General features: G+C 53.6%; 1 protein-coding gene across 32 annotated transcripts in view; it reads right to left on the bottom strand.

Annotated features, from left to right (window-relative positions):
* TNNT3 (troponin T3, fast skeletal type) overlaps positions 1-16,235 on the bottom strand; it is a 38,675-nt gene extending 22,440 nt beyond the window's left edge. For 8 of the 32 annotated variants that reach the window (XM_068148374.1, XM_068148371.1, XM_068148360.1 and 5 more), the window contains exons 1-6: positions 16,139-16,234; positions 9,530-9,564; positions 8,207-8,220; positions 6,845-6,862; positions 3,631-3,648; positions 3,149-3,166 (exon numbers count right to left, since the gene is read on the bottom strand). In XM_068148374.1, the coding sequence (XP_068004475.1) occupies positions 3,149-3,166; positions 3,631-3,648; positions 6,845-6,862; positions 8,207-8,220; positions 9,530-9,549 (88 nt within the window). In that variant the 5' untranslated portion in view covers positions 9,550-9,564; positions 16,139-16,234. Of the gene's footprint in view, positions 1-1,009; positions 1,031-3,148; positions 3,167-3,630; positions 3,649-5,779; positions 5,837-6,844; positions 6,863-8,206; positions 8,221-9,529; positions 9,565-16,138 lie in introns of those variants that run through there. The other 24 variants (XM_068148351.1, XM_068148356.1, XM_068148350.1 and 21 more) reach the window with 10 other exon arrangements.
* Positions 16,236-16,887: the final 652 nt, after the last annotated feature.

Consider the following 16,887-nt stretch of genomic DNA (forward strand, 5'->3'; position numbering starts at 1 on the left):
GAGCCTGTGGGGAGAGGAGCCTCAGCCCAGAGAAGGAGGACAAACCCTGCTGCTGCAGCAGCCAGCTCATGGGCACATCTGCACATCATCCAGAGGCCAGATCCACCCAGGCTGGTCCAAAAGAAGTCTCCCAGGGAGATCCAAGCAGGCTCAGAGTGAAGGCTTTTCAACCTTCATGCTTCTCAGGGGCTTACATTTGCCAGCAGTTTTCATACTGGGGGCTTGCAGGAAACTACCAGGTGGCAGCACTAGCACAGCCAGCATCAGGGCAGAACATGAAAGGAGGACAAAAACCAAAGTGGGGGAGAGGTTTGTTCTACATTCATGGGCCTGTAATGGCTACTGAATCTATTTCTAACTCCTTTTCCCATCTCATGGCTTCCTGGCTAAGCAGAGCTTACTCTGCAAGGTGGGAATTGAGGAGTCAGGTCACAGATGGGAACTCAGGAGTCAGATCACAAACCTCCCTCCTGAGCTGCTTCAGGTGGGAAGAGCCACAGGGCAGGATGCAAAGGAATGCCAGGCTGATATTGCAAAGGCTGACAATGCTGTTAAGACAGAGGGGGAAGTTTTATCCCAGTAAAGGAGGCTGGGAGGAGAAGGAATCTAAGGCACGTGTGGTTGGGAAACAAGTTCACCATGTGAAGGGAAGAGGCAAAAACATCTTGAGAGAGGAGATTGCACAGTAAGCTCAAACCACATGTGCTGAAATGCCTCTCCAAGCCCAGCTTTAGAGGAACAACCTCCTGCCATGGCCTCTGGATGGGATTATGGTGAGCTACAGACATGGCAAGAGGGGCCACCAAGCCAACACTTGTTGGACCTTGCACCGAGATCATTCTAATGTCTTAGCATAAGGCAGAGCTGGTCAGGGATTAGGGGTGGAAAGCAAAGACAACAGCAGCAGTAAGGCAGAGTAAGTGGGTCCTACTCTTCTTGCACCACCCTTGAATCTCCCCCTGTGGCCAAGGAGGAGGTGGGGAGCAATTTGGAAGGGGATGGCACATACCTGCTTCTTGAGTTTCTTCAGCTGGGACAGGGCAGGGAGTGAGAGCAGCGAGACGGAGAATAAGAACAGTTAGAGGAAAGAGTGTGAAGGCAACAGGGGGGCCCAAAACAGCACAAGGGGTACAAAATAGAGAGACAGAGGAGAGGGTGAGGTGGAGACAGGCAACCAAGGCACACACAGGCACCAGAAATGGAAACCCTTCAGGCCCTGGGTGCTGCAGACCCCTGGGAACCACTCAGAGAAGGTCTCCCACAGCATTCTGAACAGGTTGAACCTTGTTTCAAACAGCACCAAGCTTTGCAAGCGTGGAACCAGCAAACCCTTTGACTCCTGAGACCCAGGGCAGCACATCCCAAGTGTCTCAGGGACAAAGGGTGGGTTGCTGTTCCAGCCCCTCCTGAGCAGCCCACCTTCCACAAGCCACGGCGGGGGCTAGGTGCCAGGGTCTGCACAGAGAGAATGAGTAACGACCTGCATTCTGCTCTGTTGTTATTGATATTGTATATAATTGGATATATTATGGGCTATAAAGCTGCATTCTGGTCTATAAAGCTGTATTGTATGTAGATTATGGTCTATAAAGCTATACCATGGTCTATAAAGCTGTATTATGTGTGCATTATGGTCTGTAAAGCTGTACCGTGGTTTAGTAGGCATGAGGTCTTGGGTGATAGGTTGGACTTGATGATCTTTGAGGTCTTTTCCAACCTTACTGATTCTGATTCTAGCCTATAAAGCTATGTTATGGTCTATAAAGCCATATTATAAGAAGAGTTAGCCATTGGAATGTCCTACCCAGGGAGGTGGTGGAGTCACCATCCCTGGAGGTGTTCAAGAGGGGATTGGACGTGGCACTTGGTGCCATGGTTTAGTTAGTCAGGAGGTGTTGGGTGACAGGTTGGACTTGATGATCTCTGAGGTCTTTTCCAACCTTACTGATTCTGTGATTCTGCTCTGTAAAGCTGTATTCTGCTCTGTAAATCTATATTATATGTATATTATGGTCTGTAAATCTATATTGTATGTGCATTATGGTCTATAAAGCTATACCATGGCCTATAAAGCCATAAGGTATATGATAGTCTACAAACCCATACTATATCCACTGCTTTATATACAATATTCCACATCACACAGTACATACAGAATATGTACTGTGGCTACAGACATGCCACAGATGGATTTTGACTTGGGGAAAAAAAATCCATGTGATCATTAGCTGCCAAGCTACAGAGGAGAAACCAGTTGGCAGCTGGCAGGAAACTTCCTGAGTTCTAACCCGCTGATTCCACACACAGCAGCCTTCAAATCAGCCTTGGAAGCTGCTGTGGCTTTGCTCTGCCCTGCTGAGGCCACACCTGGAATACTGTGGCCAGTTCTGGGCTCCCCAGTTCAGGAGGGACAGGGATCTGCTGGAGAGAGTCCAATGGAGACTACAAGGATGATGAAGGGACTGGAGAGCTGCCTGGTGAGGAGAGGCTGAGAGCCCTGGGGCTGCTTATTCTGCAGAAGAGAAGACTGAGAGGGGATTGATTAAATGTTCATAAATATCTGAGGGCTGGGGGGCAGGAGGCAGGGGACAGGCTCTGCTCACTTGCTCCCTGTGACAGGACAAGGAGCAATGGATAGAAACTCCAGCACAGGAGGTTCCACCACAACAGGAGGAGGAACTTCTTGACTGTGAGGGTCACAGAGTACTGGAGCAGGCTGCCCAGAGAGGTTGTGGAGTCTCCTTCTCTGGAGCCTTCCCAGCCCCATCTGGATGCGTTCCTGTGTGACCTGTGCTGGATTCTATGCTCCTGCCCTGGCAGGGGGGTTGGACTGAATAACCTCCAGAGGTCACTTCCAACCCCTGACATCCTCTGATCCTGTAGATGAAAGGATGACTTCTTCATTTCCCCTCCTGCTTCCTGCCAAGGCAGGAGCAGACATGCCCACACTCAAGCAATGGGGCACCCCTGGTCAACCTGGGGCAACAGACAAGGAAACCTCTTGGCCTGCAGATGGGTTTGGCTCAACATCTTTTGCCTCCCGCTATCTTCTACCACCTTCAAAACCAAAGTAGGCATTGACCACCCACCCACCCACCCCCAGCCCTGATGTGGGGAAGAGGTGGGGCTGAGAAGCTCTTTCACATACCTTCTTCTTGAACCTCTTCTGTGGGGGGGGAGCCATCATGCAGCAAGAAGGGATGAGAGGAGGAGGAGAAAAAAATGAAACAACAAAGAATTAAACCAAAAGGAATAAGAGGAGGAGAAAAAAAACAACAACCTCAAACCAAACCAACAAACCAAACCATCAACCCAAACCAATAATGAATTAAAGCAAGAAATATCCAATTGGCTTTTATATATATATATAATTTGATATATTTAAGGTTATATATAAATATATATATATATATTAGCAATTAATAGCTATAGGAGTTTGATGATGTCTTTCTCAACATCCCAGCAGGCCAATTTTCCCCAGCAGCTCCCTAAGTGCCTTCAATGTCCATCAGTGCCTGGATAGCTGCAGCTCAGGACCAAGTCTTATCCCCAAGGCATCAACCCTTAGCTCTGGATTTCTTCCCCCTCCCTGCTGGGAGAAGGGAGGCAAGCAGAAGCCCCAGCACATACCTTCCTCCTGAGCTTCAGCTGGCAAGTGTCATGGACCAAGCAGCAAGAGCAAGCAGGAAGAGGAGAACAGGAGAAAAAGAAAGGTTAGATGCTGAGTTTGGGGTGAGCTAAGGCCTGGAGAGAGGAGGACAAATAGGGTTAGAGAGTGATGGAGGAAAGTTACATGGGAATGGAGTGGATGGTTGGGGCAGAGAGCACAAATGGAAGTGGAGAGTGAGGAACACCTCTGAGGAGACAGTCATGCAGATTAAAACCCCCAAAAGAACAGGAAGTCATCTGCCTATTAAGCTGATATTAGCATTACACTCTTGGAACTCAGAAATAGACCGTTAGGGAGGGAAGGAAGGGAAGAAGGAAGGAAGGGAAGAAGGAAGGAAGGGAAGAAGGAAGGAAGGGAAGAAGGAAGGAAGGGAAGAAGGAAGGAAGGGAAGAAGGAAGGAAGGGAAGAAGGAAGGAAGGGAAGAAGGAAGGAAGGGAAGAAGGAAGGAAGGGAAGAAGGAAGGAAGGGAAGAAGGAAGGAAGGGAAGAAGGAAGGAAGGGAAGAAGGAAGGAAGGGAAGAAGGAAGGAAGGGAAGAAGGAAGGAAGGGAAGAAGGAAGGAAGGGAAGAAGGAAGGAAGGGAAGAAGGAAGGAAGGGAAGAAGGAAGGAAGGGAAGAAGGAAGGAAGGGAAGAAGGAAGGAAGGGAAGAAGGAAGGAAGGGAAGAAGGAAGGAAGGGAAGAAGGAAGGAAGGGAAGAAGGAAGGAAGGGAAGAAGGAAGGAAGGGAAGAAGGAAGGAAGGGAAGAAGGAAGGAAGGGAAGAAGGAAGGAAGGGAAGAAGGAAGGAAGGGAAGAAGGAAGGAAGGAAGGGAAGAAGGAAGGAAGGAAGGGAAGAAGGAAGGAAGGAAGGGAAGAAGGAAGGAAGGAAGGGAAGAAGGAAGGAAGGAAGGGAAGAAGGAAGGAAGGAAGGGAAGAAGGAAGGAAGGAAGGGAAGAAGGAAGGAAGGAAGGGAAGAAGGAAGGAAGGAAGGGAAGAAGGAAGGAAGGAAGGAAGGGAAGAAGGAAGGAAGGAAGGAAGGGAAGAAGGAAGGAAGGAAGGGAAGAAGGAAGGAAGGAAGGGAAGAAGGAAGGAAGGAAGGGAAGAAGGAAGGAAGGAAGGGAAGAAGGAAGGAAGGAAGGGAAGAAGGAAGGAAGGAAGGGAAGAAGGAAGGAAGGAAGGGAAGAAGGAAGGAAGGAAGGGAAGAAGGAAGGAAGGGAAGAAGGAAGGAAGGGAAGAAGGAAGGAAGGGAAGAAGGAAGGAAGGAAGGGAAGAAGGAAGGAGAAAGGCAGGAAATGCTTCTCCTTTCAGGAATGCTTGCCTGTGGGAGCAACACCCTTTGCTTCCTCTTTGGACATTTGACAAGGCAGGAAGGATGGAGCAGGACTAGCACCTTCATCTCCCTGCCTTTGCCCATCCAGCAGGACTGGAGGTGCAGTGATGGCTGAAGGCAGATCTACAACCTCCTTGGCATCTCTGTTTTCATAGCCCTCGACCTTCCCCAGCACCAGAACAAGAGGACACAGTCTCAAGCTGCGCCAGGGGAGGTTCAGGCTGGAGGGGAGGAGAAAGTTCTTCCCAGAAAGAGGAATTGGCCACTGGAATGTGCTGCCCAGGGAGGTGGTGGAGTCCCCATCCCAAAAAGGGATTGGATGTGGCACTTGGAGCCATGGTTTAGTTGTCAGGAGGTGTTGGGTGACAGGTTGGACTTGGTGATCTCTGAGGTCTTTTCCAACCTTACTGATCCTATGATTCTCAGCAGCAGTGCTAGGAGAAGGGAAGACATAAAGCTGAAGTCCCTCAGGGCAGGAACTATTCCAGCATGGCTGCAGTGCCACCTCTCTTCCCACCACTGCTGATGGGAATCAGCTGGTTGGAGTAGCTTTGGGTTATCTGTGGCCAAACCAACCTCCAAACAGTGGCATGTGAAATCCTCAGGGAGGATACTGCTACACAGGGCAAGTCTCTGTCTTGGAGCTGCTGTCAGACCTTTCATATTCCACTTCCCAGTAAACAGCTTTGCTCTCAACCCCTTAGAAGATGTCTTGGACACTAAGGGCAGATCCTGGGAGGAAATCCTCTGTCTCTGCCCCAGACAACCCAAGGAAATGAAGGATGACAGCCAGCAGCTAACCTCTCCTGAACTGAAGTCAGTCTGTCAAACAGGCAGCAATACATCTCCAAAATTGTCCTCTCCCTGCTGCCCACAGAGGCTGAAACAACTCCATTAGAAAGGATTCAAAGGCTGGAACCCCTCTGCTGGCAGGAGAGGCTGAGAGAGCTGGGGGTTGTTCAGCCTGAGGAAGAGAAGTCTCCAGGGAGACCTTATGGTGGCCTTTCAGTCCTTAGAGGAGCTGATCAAAAAGCTGGGGAAAGAATTGCAGCAGGGCCAGTTGTGACAGGACAAAGGATGATGGTTTGAAACTAAGAGAGGGAGATTCAGGCTGGAGAGAAGGGAAAAAAAAGCATTTGACCACGAGGGTGGTGAGACCCTGGCCCAGGTTGCCCAGGGAGGTGGTAGACATCCCAGGGGAGGTTGTCTGGAGCTCTGAGCAACCTGCTGCAGCTGCAGATGTCCCCTGCTGACTGCAGGGGGTGGATGGGATAGATCATCTCTAAAGGTGCTTTGCAACCCACCCCAGCCTCTGATTCTCACTTGGGTGAGAAGGGCTTTCCATGCTCCATCTTTCCAGAGCAGAGCTCTGTCTCTCACAGCTTGTCAAATCACCTTGTGCCAGCTAAAGGTGCATTTAAAAGACTTCATCTGTGCCAGTCGGATCCCTACCCCCTCCTCTTCCTTCAGCTCTTCTTCTCCTTGCTCTTCAGCTCAATTTCAACATTGAAACTCCATCCATGGACTATTCCCCCACCCCCCAAATGAGAAGAGCTGGATGTCACCCACTGTAGGCTGTGTGAGCTCTGCCCCAGCCCCTGCTCTAGAGCACCTTCAGCTGATGGAGAGCTTCACTCCCAGCTTTCCAACCACCCCCTGCAGAGCATTTCACCCCAGCAGGAAGGCTCTGCACATCCTGACCCTCCCCCCAGCCTTGGCTGCCCCTCTGCTGTCCGACTGAGCTCCTGATCAAGTGTTTCACATCACCTTTAGCAGCCAGCACCAAAGAGGAGGGTGAGACCCAGACAAGGGAAGTGCAGCACCAAGAACCAAAGAAAGCTAAATTACATCCCAGGAGGGTTTGTTACCTTCTTCTTCGTATTCCTCTGCATTGGAGTAAGGGAGGGGGGGAGGAAAAAAAGGCAGATAAATCAACCATCAGCCTTGATGCATTGCTAGGACATTACCTGTGGCAGAGCCCTTTGAGCTCCCAGGGAGGCTGGGCAGGGTGGTCTCAAAGAGGCCAAATCAGCAAGCCAAATAGCAAGTAAAGAAAGAGTTGAGGCCCCCAGCCCTGCAGATCTTCGAGGTGGGGCAGGACAAGGCTCTGAGCAAGCTGCTGTGGTGGAGGATGTCCCTGCTGGCTGCAGGGGGCTTGGACTGGATGGCCTTTGGAGGTCCCTTCCAACCCAACCCATGCTGTGATTCTAAACTGACTCTGAGAGAAGAGGTGCCAAGAGGGGAGGGAGGGTGTGGGGTCTCCTTGTCTGTAGATCCTCTTGCTCTCTACAGCTACCTGAAAGGAGGTTGTAGCCAGGTGGGGGTTGGTCTCTTCTCCCAGGCACCCAGCACCAGAACAAGGGGACACAGCCTCAAGCTGTGCCAGGGGAGGTTTAGACTGGAGGTGAGGAGAAAGTTCTTCCCAGAAAGAGTAATTAGCCACTGGGATGTGCTGCCCAGGGAGGTGGTGGAGCCCCCATCCCTGGAGGTGTTCAGAAAAGGATTAGATGTGGCACTTGGAGCCATGGTTTAGTTGTCAGGAGGTGTTATTAGGTAACAGGGTGGACTTGATGATCTCTGAGGTCTTTCCCAACCTGGTTGATCCTATGACTTCCCAAACCCCCCTGGATGTGTTTCTGTGTGGCTTGTCCTAGGTGAACCAGCTTTGGCAGTGGGGGATGGACTAGAGCATCTCCAGAGGTCCTTTCCAACCCCTGCTATTCTATGACTCTGTGGTATTGTGTTGCTGCTTTTCTTGGGCAAGAGGAACTTGGGTGTAGACGTGGGTTAGAAGGAAGGAAGGGGCAGAAAGGACCCCAAAGGGTAAGGAGAAGCAGTGAAGAAAGCCCAAGGTGTATTTCTACCCCTGTTGCTTGTATGTCTACAGCGATGCTTTGTGCTTTAAAGCCAGAATCTTGTGCACAAAAGCCTCGAAGAAGTTGCCAGCAGATGGCAGTGGCCCTGCAAAAACTGGCAGCATCCTGCAAGAGGAGCAGCGGCGTAGGGCTGAGCCCCGAAGGGCTGCCCGCAGCCCAGGGCCAGCCCAAAGGGCTACAGGTATTCACCACCAGCAGGAGCTGGTGACAGCCGGAGGTGCAGAAAGGAAACCTGCGGTTTGTCCAGCCCTGTGGTGCTAGAACCTCAGCAAGGGGCAGGGAGGAGAAGGCAGACGTGTCCAGGGAGCGCTGCAGGCTGGGGTGGAAGCAGCTGGAGACAGATTTAAGACTCACCCTCTCCTTGATCCCTGTGAGAGAGAGGGGGGAAAAAAGGTTATTGAGACTAGAGGAATATTGCTCTCACCCCACGTTGTTGCCAAGCTCTCAACCATACTCTGAAGCAGCCCCAGGCACTGGTGTTTGCAGCCTGGTCTCTTGTGTGTGCTCTCCCCCCTCCTCCCACAGCTCTTGCAGGAGCCATTTGGGTTTGAGTCACAAAGCACCTGGGGGCTGGGGTTGCTTTTAGTGGGTTTGAGCCTGGAGGAGCTGTATCCAGGGATAATGCCACTACCACAGGACCACAACGTGATGCCTCCACAGCTGCTGGAAGCTGGACCTCAGCCCTGGTGCGCTGGGGAAGCTGCCCTCCAGCTGATGGCCCAGGCCAGCCCTGAGGTGCCACAGGCTCCTTGAACCACAGGGCTTTGTGATAAAGCTGTGGCACAGACCAGCTGCTCTTCCCATGGCTGCCCAGGGAGTCCCCAGCCCTGGAGGTGTTCAGGCAAGGATTGGATGTGGCACTCAGAGCCATGGTTTTAGTTGTCAGGAGATGTTGGACCTGATGATCTCTGAGGTCTTTTCCAACCTGGTTGATTCTATGACCACAGTCTGTCCTTGTCCCTTGTGCCCACCTGACAGCTGCTCCTCTCTGCCATCACCATGTGTGAAACCCAACCCCAGGAGCAGCCCTGGGGCCAGACACTGAACACTGGACCTGTTAGCTAGAGATTGCCTTTAAAAAGGGGCCACAATCACCTCTGGAAAACATCCACAACTGACAGCCATGATGAGGATTGTCCAGCCAGTCACTTTGTAAATGACACAGCTTGAGCTGAAACTACCTCCTAATAGAGGAGGGAGCTAAGTGACCACTGTCCATGGTGCCTCTGATGCTGGCATGGCACTAAACCTCCTCTATGGCTCTTCCACTCCCCTATGTGTTTTATTCCCCCTCCTCAGCACTGCAGTGGCCACTGAGGATGGCACAAGTTAGGCTATGTGGAGGTGTTTGGAGGATGTCCTATAGCCCTTTCCCCTATGTGTTTTATGCCCCCTCCTCAGCACTGCCATGGCCACTGAGGATGGGACAAGCTGAGCTAGGTGGAGGATGTCCTATAGCCCTTTCCCCTAGGTGTTTTATGCCCCCTCCTCAGCACTGCCATGGCCACTGAGGATGGGACAAGCTGAGCTAGGTGGAGGATGTCCTATAGCCCTTTCCCCACTGCCTCAGGGGGCTTTGGGAGGAGCACAGCCCTGGTCCCCATGGAGATGCCCTTGCTGTGCTGTGTGGAGCCAAGCTGAGCAGATGAACATGCAGGTGGCTTCCTCTCTACTTACACTTCCTCGGTATCAGACATGGTGGTGAAGAGTTCCTAGGGAAAAGATGGCAAAAAAAAAAGGTGTTATTAGTCACAGGCTTCCTTAAAACACCAAGGCAGGAGCAGATGGCTTGACATTTGAGGGGAAAGGGGGGGAGGGGGAAAGGCAAGCCAGTCCCCCACCAACACTGACAATGTGGGGGCAACACAGGGCAGAGAAGAAGAAGCATTTGCAGCCCAGAAAGCAAATCCCAGCCTGGGCTGCAGCAAGGGAAGCAGAGCCAGCAGGGGCAGGGAGGGGATTCTCCCCCTCTGCTCTGGAGAGACCACAGCTGGAGTACTGAGTCCAGTGCTGGAGCCTCTATTACAAGAAGAATCTGGAGGTGCTGGAAGGTGTCCAGAGAAGGGCCACATGGATGAGCAGAGGGCTGGAGCTGCTCTGCTGTGAGGACAGACTGAGGGAGTTGGGTTGTTCAGTCTGGAGAAGAGAAGGCTCCCAGGAGACCTAACTGTGGCCTTCCAGTATCTGAAGAGGGCTCCAGGAAAGCTGGGGAGGGACTTTTGAGGGTGTCAGGGAGGGATAGGACAGGGGGGAATGGAGCAAAACTAGAAATGGGTAGATTGAGATTGGCTGTGAGGAAGAAGTTGTTCCCCATGAGGGTGGTGAGAGCCTGGCACAGGCTGCCCAGGGAGGTGGTGGAAGCCTCCTGCCTGGAGGTGTTTGCAGCCAGGCTGGATGTGGCTGTGAGCAACCTGCTGCAGTGTGAGGTGTCCCTGGCCATGGCAGGGGGTTGGAACTGGCTGAGCCTTGAGGTCCCTTCCAACCCTGACAGTTCTCTGATTCTAGGAGGGGCAGAGGAAATGTTCATCTGGAAAGACATGCTCCAGCAGCTCAGCTGCTTCCCACAGGCAGGCCCAGGGGGAGAAACGTGGACCTGGCTTTAAGTTCCAAAACTCCCAGCGGCTCAGGGAGCCAGGCAGGGGCCAGGGTGTCCTCTTGCTCCCATTTGGTATCTCCATCTCTCCAGCAAGATCAGAGAAGTTTCTCCATCTTTCACACTAGCACAAGTGGGAAGGAGCCAGCTCCACAGCATCAGTCAGAGCTAAAATAAGCACATAACAAACTGCCTCCCCACCCAGAGATAACCCCAGAGATAACTCCCTGTGTGTCAGCACCCAGAAGCCTGTCTGCGCTCTACAGCTGGGGAGTGAAGGAACAATTGGCTGCTGATTGCTTCAAGATGAAACTGGCCAAGTGCCTGCTTAGGCAATCCACATCAGCACTGCATCACCACAGCCTGGTGGGGCTTGGAAGGGACCTCTGCAGACCATCCAGCCCAACCCCCCTGCTAAAGCAGGGCACCCACAGCAGCTTGCCCAGGAGGGTTTGGAATCTCTCCAGAGAAGGAGACTCCACAACCTCCCTGGGCAGCCTGCTCCAGGGCTCCAGCACCCTCACAAGAAAGAAGTTTTTCCTCCTCTTCAAATTGAACCTCCTGGGCTCCAGTTTGTTCCCTTTGTCCTGTCCCTGGGCACCACTGACAAGAGTCTGGCCCCAGCCTCTTGCCCCCAACACTTCAGCTCTTGCTGAGCATTGCTCAGCTCCCCTCTGGGGCTGCTCTTCTCCAGGCTCAACAGCCCCAGGGCTCTCAGCCTTTGCTCCTCACAGAGCTGCTCCAGGCCCCTCAGCAGCTTTGTAGCCTCCCCTGGACTCTCTGCAGTAGTCTCCTGTCTCTCTGGAGCTAGGGAACCCAAAGCTGGACACCAGAGAGCATAACAAGGGACAATGGTTTCAAACCAGAGCAGAGCAGATGCAGATTGGATGCTAGGAGCAGGTTCTTCCCCATGAGGGTAAACGGAACACTGGAACAGGTTGCTCAGGGAGGTGGTTGGGGCTTCATCCCTGGAGGCATTCAAGGTGAGGCTCAACAGGGCTCTGGGCAACCTGGTCTAGTTGAGGATGCTCCTGGTCACTGCAGAGGGGGTTGCTCTGGATGACCTTTGGAGGTCCCTTCCACCCACAGCATTCTGTGACAACCAATTGTGTTCATTGCAGGCCCTCCTCATGCCACAGGGGAGGAATGAACCCAACCATGGTGCTGCCATGGCTCACACTTCTTCACAGGCTCAGTTGTAGCCAGGGAAGGGCAAGGGATGGACAGGACCACTGCTGTGTGTGTACACCAGACCCTCAGCCATGGTGCTGCCGTTCAGAGAGCACGATGGTAACACCACAGGCTGTGCCTGGTCAGCAGCAACACCACCCCATGGCTCTCCTGAAAGCCTCAGCTGCACAGAGGAGGTGAGCAAGGGCCCCCCAAAACTTCCTCCACATCCACTGAGGGGGGGTGGGGGCTTAAATTAGAAAGCAGGCTCCTCCTCACTGGGACACCCAAAGCATGGCTCCCATGACTTCATTACTCAGCTGATATATGAGAGGTGTCTTGAAGGAGCAGGTGGGCTGCCTTAGGTTCAGAAGGAACAACTGCAGCTCAGCAGCCTTCTATTTCAGAGGAAGGCAGTAATCCCACAGGCTCCAACCCTGCCCTATAAGGGATTCTCTCTGCTGCCCAGCAACGCCCCTGAGCACCACACGTTCACACCAACAGGACTCCAACTCTCCACCTTCTCAGCAGCAACAAACAGCCAGCATCTGTCCTTCCAGCTCCTCATTTGTCCTTCCAGCTCCTCATTTGTCCTCTTCCTGAAGCTCAGCCTTGCCTTGGAAGCAGTGCCACCAATGGCTATGCTAGGACCTAGCTGGGAGGATGATCTACTTACTGCTAGGACACACGAGATCTGGGTTCACTGAGCTCTTGGTTCCAGGCTGCTCTGATTGCCCCCTCAGGTATGAACTCTATATGAACCCCTTCATATCCTCAGGTATGAACTCTAACCCCACCAGGCAGAAGGAATCTGGGCAACCTGGTCTAGTTGAAGATGTCCTTCAGTGGGGTTGGTCTGGATGACCTTTAAAGTCCCTTCCCACCCAACCCACTCCATGGATCTGGGAGGAAGTTCAGGTTTGCAAAAGCCTTTCCTGCTGCACTAATTCCTGCTGCTCTTTCTGTGGCTGGCTTGGATTCTGCCACCACCTCTGGTCTCTCTCCCCTGGCCTCTTTAATCTAGATCATCAAACCTTCAGGATAATAAAGACTTCCCCTTGCTATCTGCACAGTGCCTGGAAGGTTTGCAATCCCATTTCAGCCTCCAAAATTGATTCAGGCTATTAGTAATAATGCTTGACAGTCTGTTGGTTTAATGCAGCAGGGCAGCAGAGCTTCTCCTGGCAGAAGCCTGCAGGGTGAACCTGCCAGATGCCCAGCTGTTGGCTTCCTCCAAAATGCATCAGCTATAAAACTCAGGGCAACAGCCAAGCCTCCTAGGGGCTCTGCCTTTGATTTATAGCCCCCAGATTTCCAAGGGGGGGGGGGGGGGGGGGGATAAAAAAAAATCCACAAACAAGAGGATTTTCAAAGGGCTTTGGGCTAAAACTCACTGCAGTGAGAAGAGTAATGCTGCTCAGAGCTGGAGATGAAAGCAGCTGGGGAGCTCCGGGTCTGTGCGCTCAGAGAGCGAACTTCTGCTGAGGGCAGCGCAGGCACACAGCGCAGCTATTGGAGTCCGCAGGAGCCTTTGCAATCAGCCTTTCCATGAACAGTCGCTGGAATGAGCTCATCTGCTCTCCACTTGAGCTCTGAGGGACATCTTGCTGAGGGATGTCACGTTGGCTGCCCCTCTCCACCCTTCCAGGCTCGCTAATCTGAGCCCCGTGAGGGGGGGTTTGGGTGGCAGCCATCTGCCAGCCCTAAAAGCCCAGCAGGAATGCCAACAGCCCTTGCACTGCAGGACCCCCAGCTCTGGAGGGGGCTGTGAGGGGTGGTTTGGGGCCCTAGATATAACAAATTAATGCCTAGTGCCTTGGCAGACTCTGTGCAGAGAGCAGAAAGCCCAGAGGGGAGACAAAGAAACCCAGGGTGGGGACGATGCAAGGCTTCAACCTCACCAGGGCCAAAGGCTGAGCCAGATTGGGTTGCTTCATCAGGAGGGGCTGGCACTGAAGCTCACTCCCACTGCCTAGAAAGCCAAAAAGGCCTTGCCTCAAGAAGGGCAAGGCATCTGCCCACCTCATGGCATTCCAGAGCCATCTGCTCCCTCAAAGCTAGGGGCAAAACATTGCCCATCCCAGCAACAGCCAACCAAGATGGGAAAGGCTCTTCCAACCATCCACACCAGCGAGGCAGCCAGCACAACCAAACCCCACTGACAGCCAGAAGGCACCAAACCAAGCAAGCTGCTAAGAGCTGGCTTGGGGTTTGGGTTGTGTTGGGGGTTTTTTTTTGCAGTCAGGAGTAAGTTTGCTGAAGGCAATGGAAAGCCTCCAACTGGCTCAGGATTGCCCTTTGGTGGCAAAAGGCTTTCCACACAGCACACCCAGCCTGAGATTAAGGCTGTTAGCACCTCAAGGCAATAACTGGGGTTTGTTTGTACAGTGGCAGGGGGAAGGAAGGCAAAAAAAAGAAGAGTAGGGTCTGGTCTTGGCTGGGGTTTGAGGATGTAATAAAACCAATTAGTGAATGCTGCCCACCAGCTGGAAGGGAATCAAAACACATGGGGGGGAAAAAAGGCAGCCCCAAAAACCAACCCTTTCCTGCCTGCTTTTTGCTCCTTGAAGCTGAAAGCAAAGGTTGTTTCCTGCATTAGTTGAAGCTAAGCAGGTCGTGGCTAGGAGGACAAAAGATGTGGAGATCTGGCACCTGGGGACGTGGCTTAGCAGCCATGGAAATGTTGGGCTACCAGTTGGACTTGATGACCTTAGAGGTCTTTTCTAACCTCAGTGATTCCATGGCCAATCCCCTAACCCTCAGCAGCCCCAGGTGAGGTGGGCAGCAGTGCCACATCCCTTTTGGCCCCACATGCTCCTCCTGTCCTTGGCTGAAAGAGCAGAGCCAGCACATCCCAAGAAGCCTCTTAGCAGCTGAGAATGCAGCCAGGAAGGGGGGGAGGGAGGAGGGGGGAGAAGGGCTGCCTTGCACCTCCAGGCCATCCCTGGAAATAACTCACCCATCAATCACCCCCTCCCAAGCCAGGCCATACAAGGGAGGCAAGGTAGCAGGAGCTGTGTGGCCATGGGCAGGGCAGAAGTGGCCATGCCTGGGTGATGGGAGCTGGCAGGGAGAGCCAGCAGGGCAGGACTAGGAGGAGGGTCCACAAGCAGCTCCTCCTGGTCACACTTTCCTAGCAGGAGCTGCTGCAAACCCACTGCACACATTTGGTTGTGTGCTTAGAGAGAGAGGTCTGGGTTAGAAATCACAGAGTGGTTTGGGCTGGAAGGGACCTTAAGATCCTCCAGTTCCAACCCCCCTGCCATGGGCAGGGACTCCTCCTGCCAGATCAGGCTGCTCAAAGCCTCATCCAGCCTGGGCTTAGAATACACACATGAATCCCAGTATAGTAATAGCAGTCTTTACATAGAGATTAAATCTATCAATACTGGTCATAGACTTCAGTATCTCTCTCTTCTATCCCTCTGCCTCCACCCTTTGTTGCTGAACTGCTCAGGACTTCCCATCACAAAGCATTTCTCTCCCCAGGGCTAGAGAGTGAAGCCCCCACCCCAGTGCTGCTGCCAAGAGAGGGGTAGCAGGACCCAAGTTCTGCTGCAAGCTCCACCCCAGCCCCCCAGCAAGCCCCCCATTCCCTGCCCCAAAATGTGCCCCTCAGCCTTCTCCACCCCATGCCTGAGTGGGGTTTGCTAGGAGCAAAGCAGCTGAGAGAGGGCTGGAAAGCAATAGCCGTTTGCCTCCTGCCTGCCCCTGCCCTTGCATCCATGAGGGAGGGCTGCTTGCCCCAGCCATCCCCTCCAGCCCTGCTCCCACCCAAACTGCTGCCATCACTGCCTCCAGCGGTGGTGAGACTGCTGCTGCAGGATCCCCCACCCCAATGACCAGAGGTTTTGCAGGCTGAGGGGGAGAAGCCCTCCCCACAGAGGGGGAATCCCCACAGGAGGCACTCAGGCCAGTGGGGCATGCAGGGAGCAGCCCAGCAACACCCTGAACTCAGCCCACTCCTCCCACCCCTCTGTGGTGTGGGGGCTTCTCTCTTTGCCGTGGGAAGGGGCAGTTTTCCAGGGGGCTTCTCTCTTTGCTGTGGGAAGGGGCAGTTTTCCAGGGGGCTTCTCTCTTTGCCGTGGGAAGGGGCAGTTTTCTACCACCCCCTCAGTGTTTCTCGGGTCTCCAGCCCCCCTCACCAGCCAGCAGCCTGACCAACGACCCTGTCCTTCATCCCTCCCCCCTCGGCTGTCCCTTTCTCCAGGTGACATAGGAGGGAAGCTCAGTGCTTCCTTCCCTCTGCTGGACCAAGTTATCCCCAAGTACCCCAAGAGATGCCACTTCACCCCCAGTCCCACACCTTTTACCCCCACCAGCGAGCCTGGAGAGCTCAGCCCCCCCAATCTCTGTGGGTGACACCAGCCTTGTGCGATGCCCAACCAAAGCCAAGCAGGACAAATGCCTTTTCCTTCAGCCCCTGTGGACCACAACCCTCCCTCGCTGCTTCTTGCAAGCCAAGGCTCACCCCGCTGTGGTTTCAGCCCCCAGCAGCATCCCCTGGCCCAGCTGCTGCTTACCTGGGAGGAGCAGAGAGAAGCACTGAGCTCCCTGGCGAGGGGGACAGGCAGGCTGGGATCTGCAAGCGTCCCAAGGTGCTGCAGCTCTCAACTTATAGTGACATTTGATCGTCTGCAGGAGCCCATTGGCCCCAGGCTCCCTGAGATGGGCAGGGAAGGGAGCAGGGACAGGGTGGGAGGAAGGGGGATGGGGGGGGGGGGGGAAGCAAGGGAAGGAGGGGAAAAAAAAGGTCATACTATGTATAGGAGCAGCTGGAGGAATCACACAGATGATGTGGAGATGGGAGGGACATGTTTGGAGACCAAAAACCCTCCAAGGCTTATGTTTCTATATTTACAGCCCCAGCAGGCAGGCAGGCAGAGCCTAAAGAGGGGTATCCGAGGCAAAGGCACCTCAGGCACAAATGTGGGGGGCCCCCCACAGCCCCGTGGTGCATGGGCATAGCTTAAACCCGGCTTGTGGCACCCTGGCTCTTGCAATCTCGCAGGCAGCAGCAGGCTCTGGTCCCTGAGCCCTGCTGCCCCTCTCCACCTCAGCAGCGCTGGTTGTGCTGCAGGGCTGGAGCTGTGGAGGACTTGGGGACCTTCTGCCACCTGAAGCTCTTTGAAACGAGCAGTCAAGGGGCATGTGAGAAGTCCTAAGCACACGGGCTGGGGGTGTGTGGCACGCAGCCCTCACTGATGCTGCCGGGGCTCTGCCATGCAGCACGGCTACATGAGAGCTGGGGGAAGGCAGCAAAGAAGCAGGC

Source organism: Melanerpes formicivorus, unplaced genomic scaffold, assembly GCF_026170545.1.
Source record: "Melanerpes formicivorus ecotype bairdi unplaced genomic scaffold, bMelFor1.0.p_v2 SCAF_16, whole genome shotgun sequence".
Taxonomy (NCBI): Eukaryota; Metazoa; Chordata; class Aves; order Piciformes; family Picidae; genus Melanerpes; species Melanerpes formicivorus.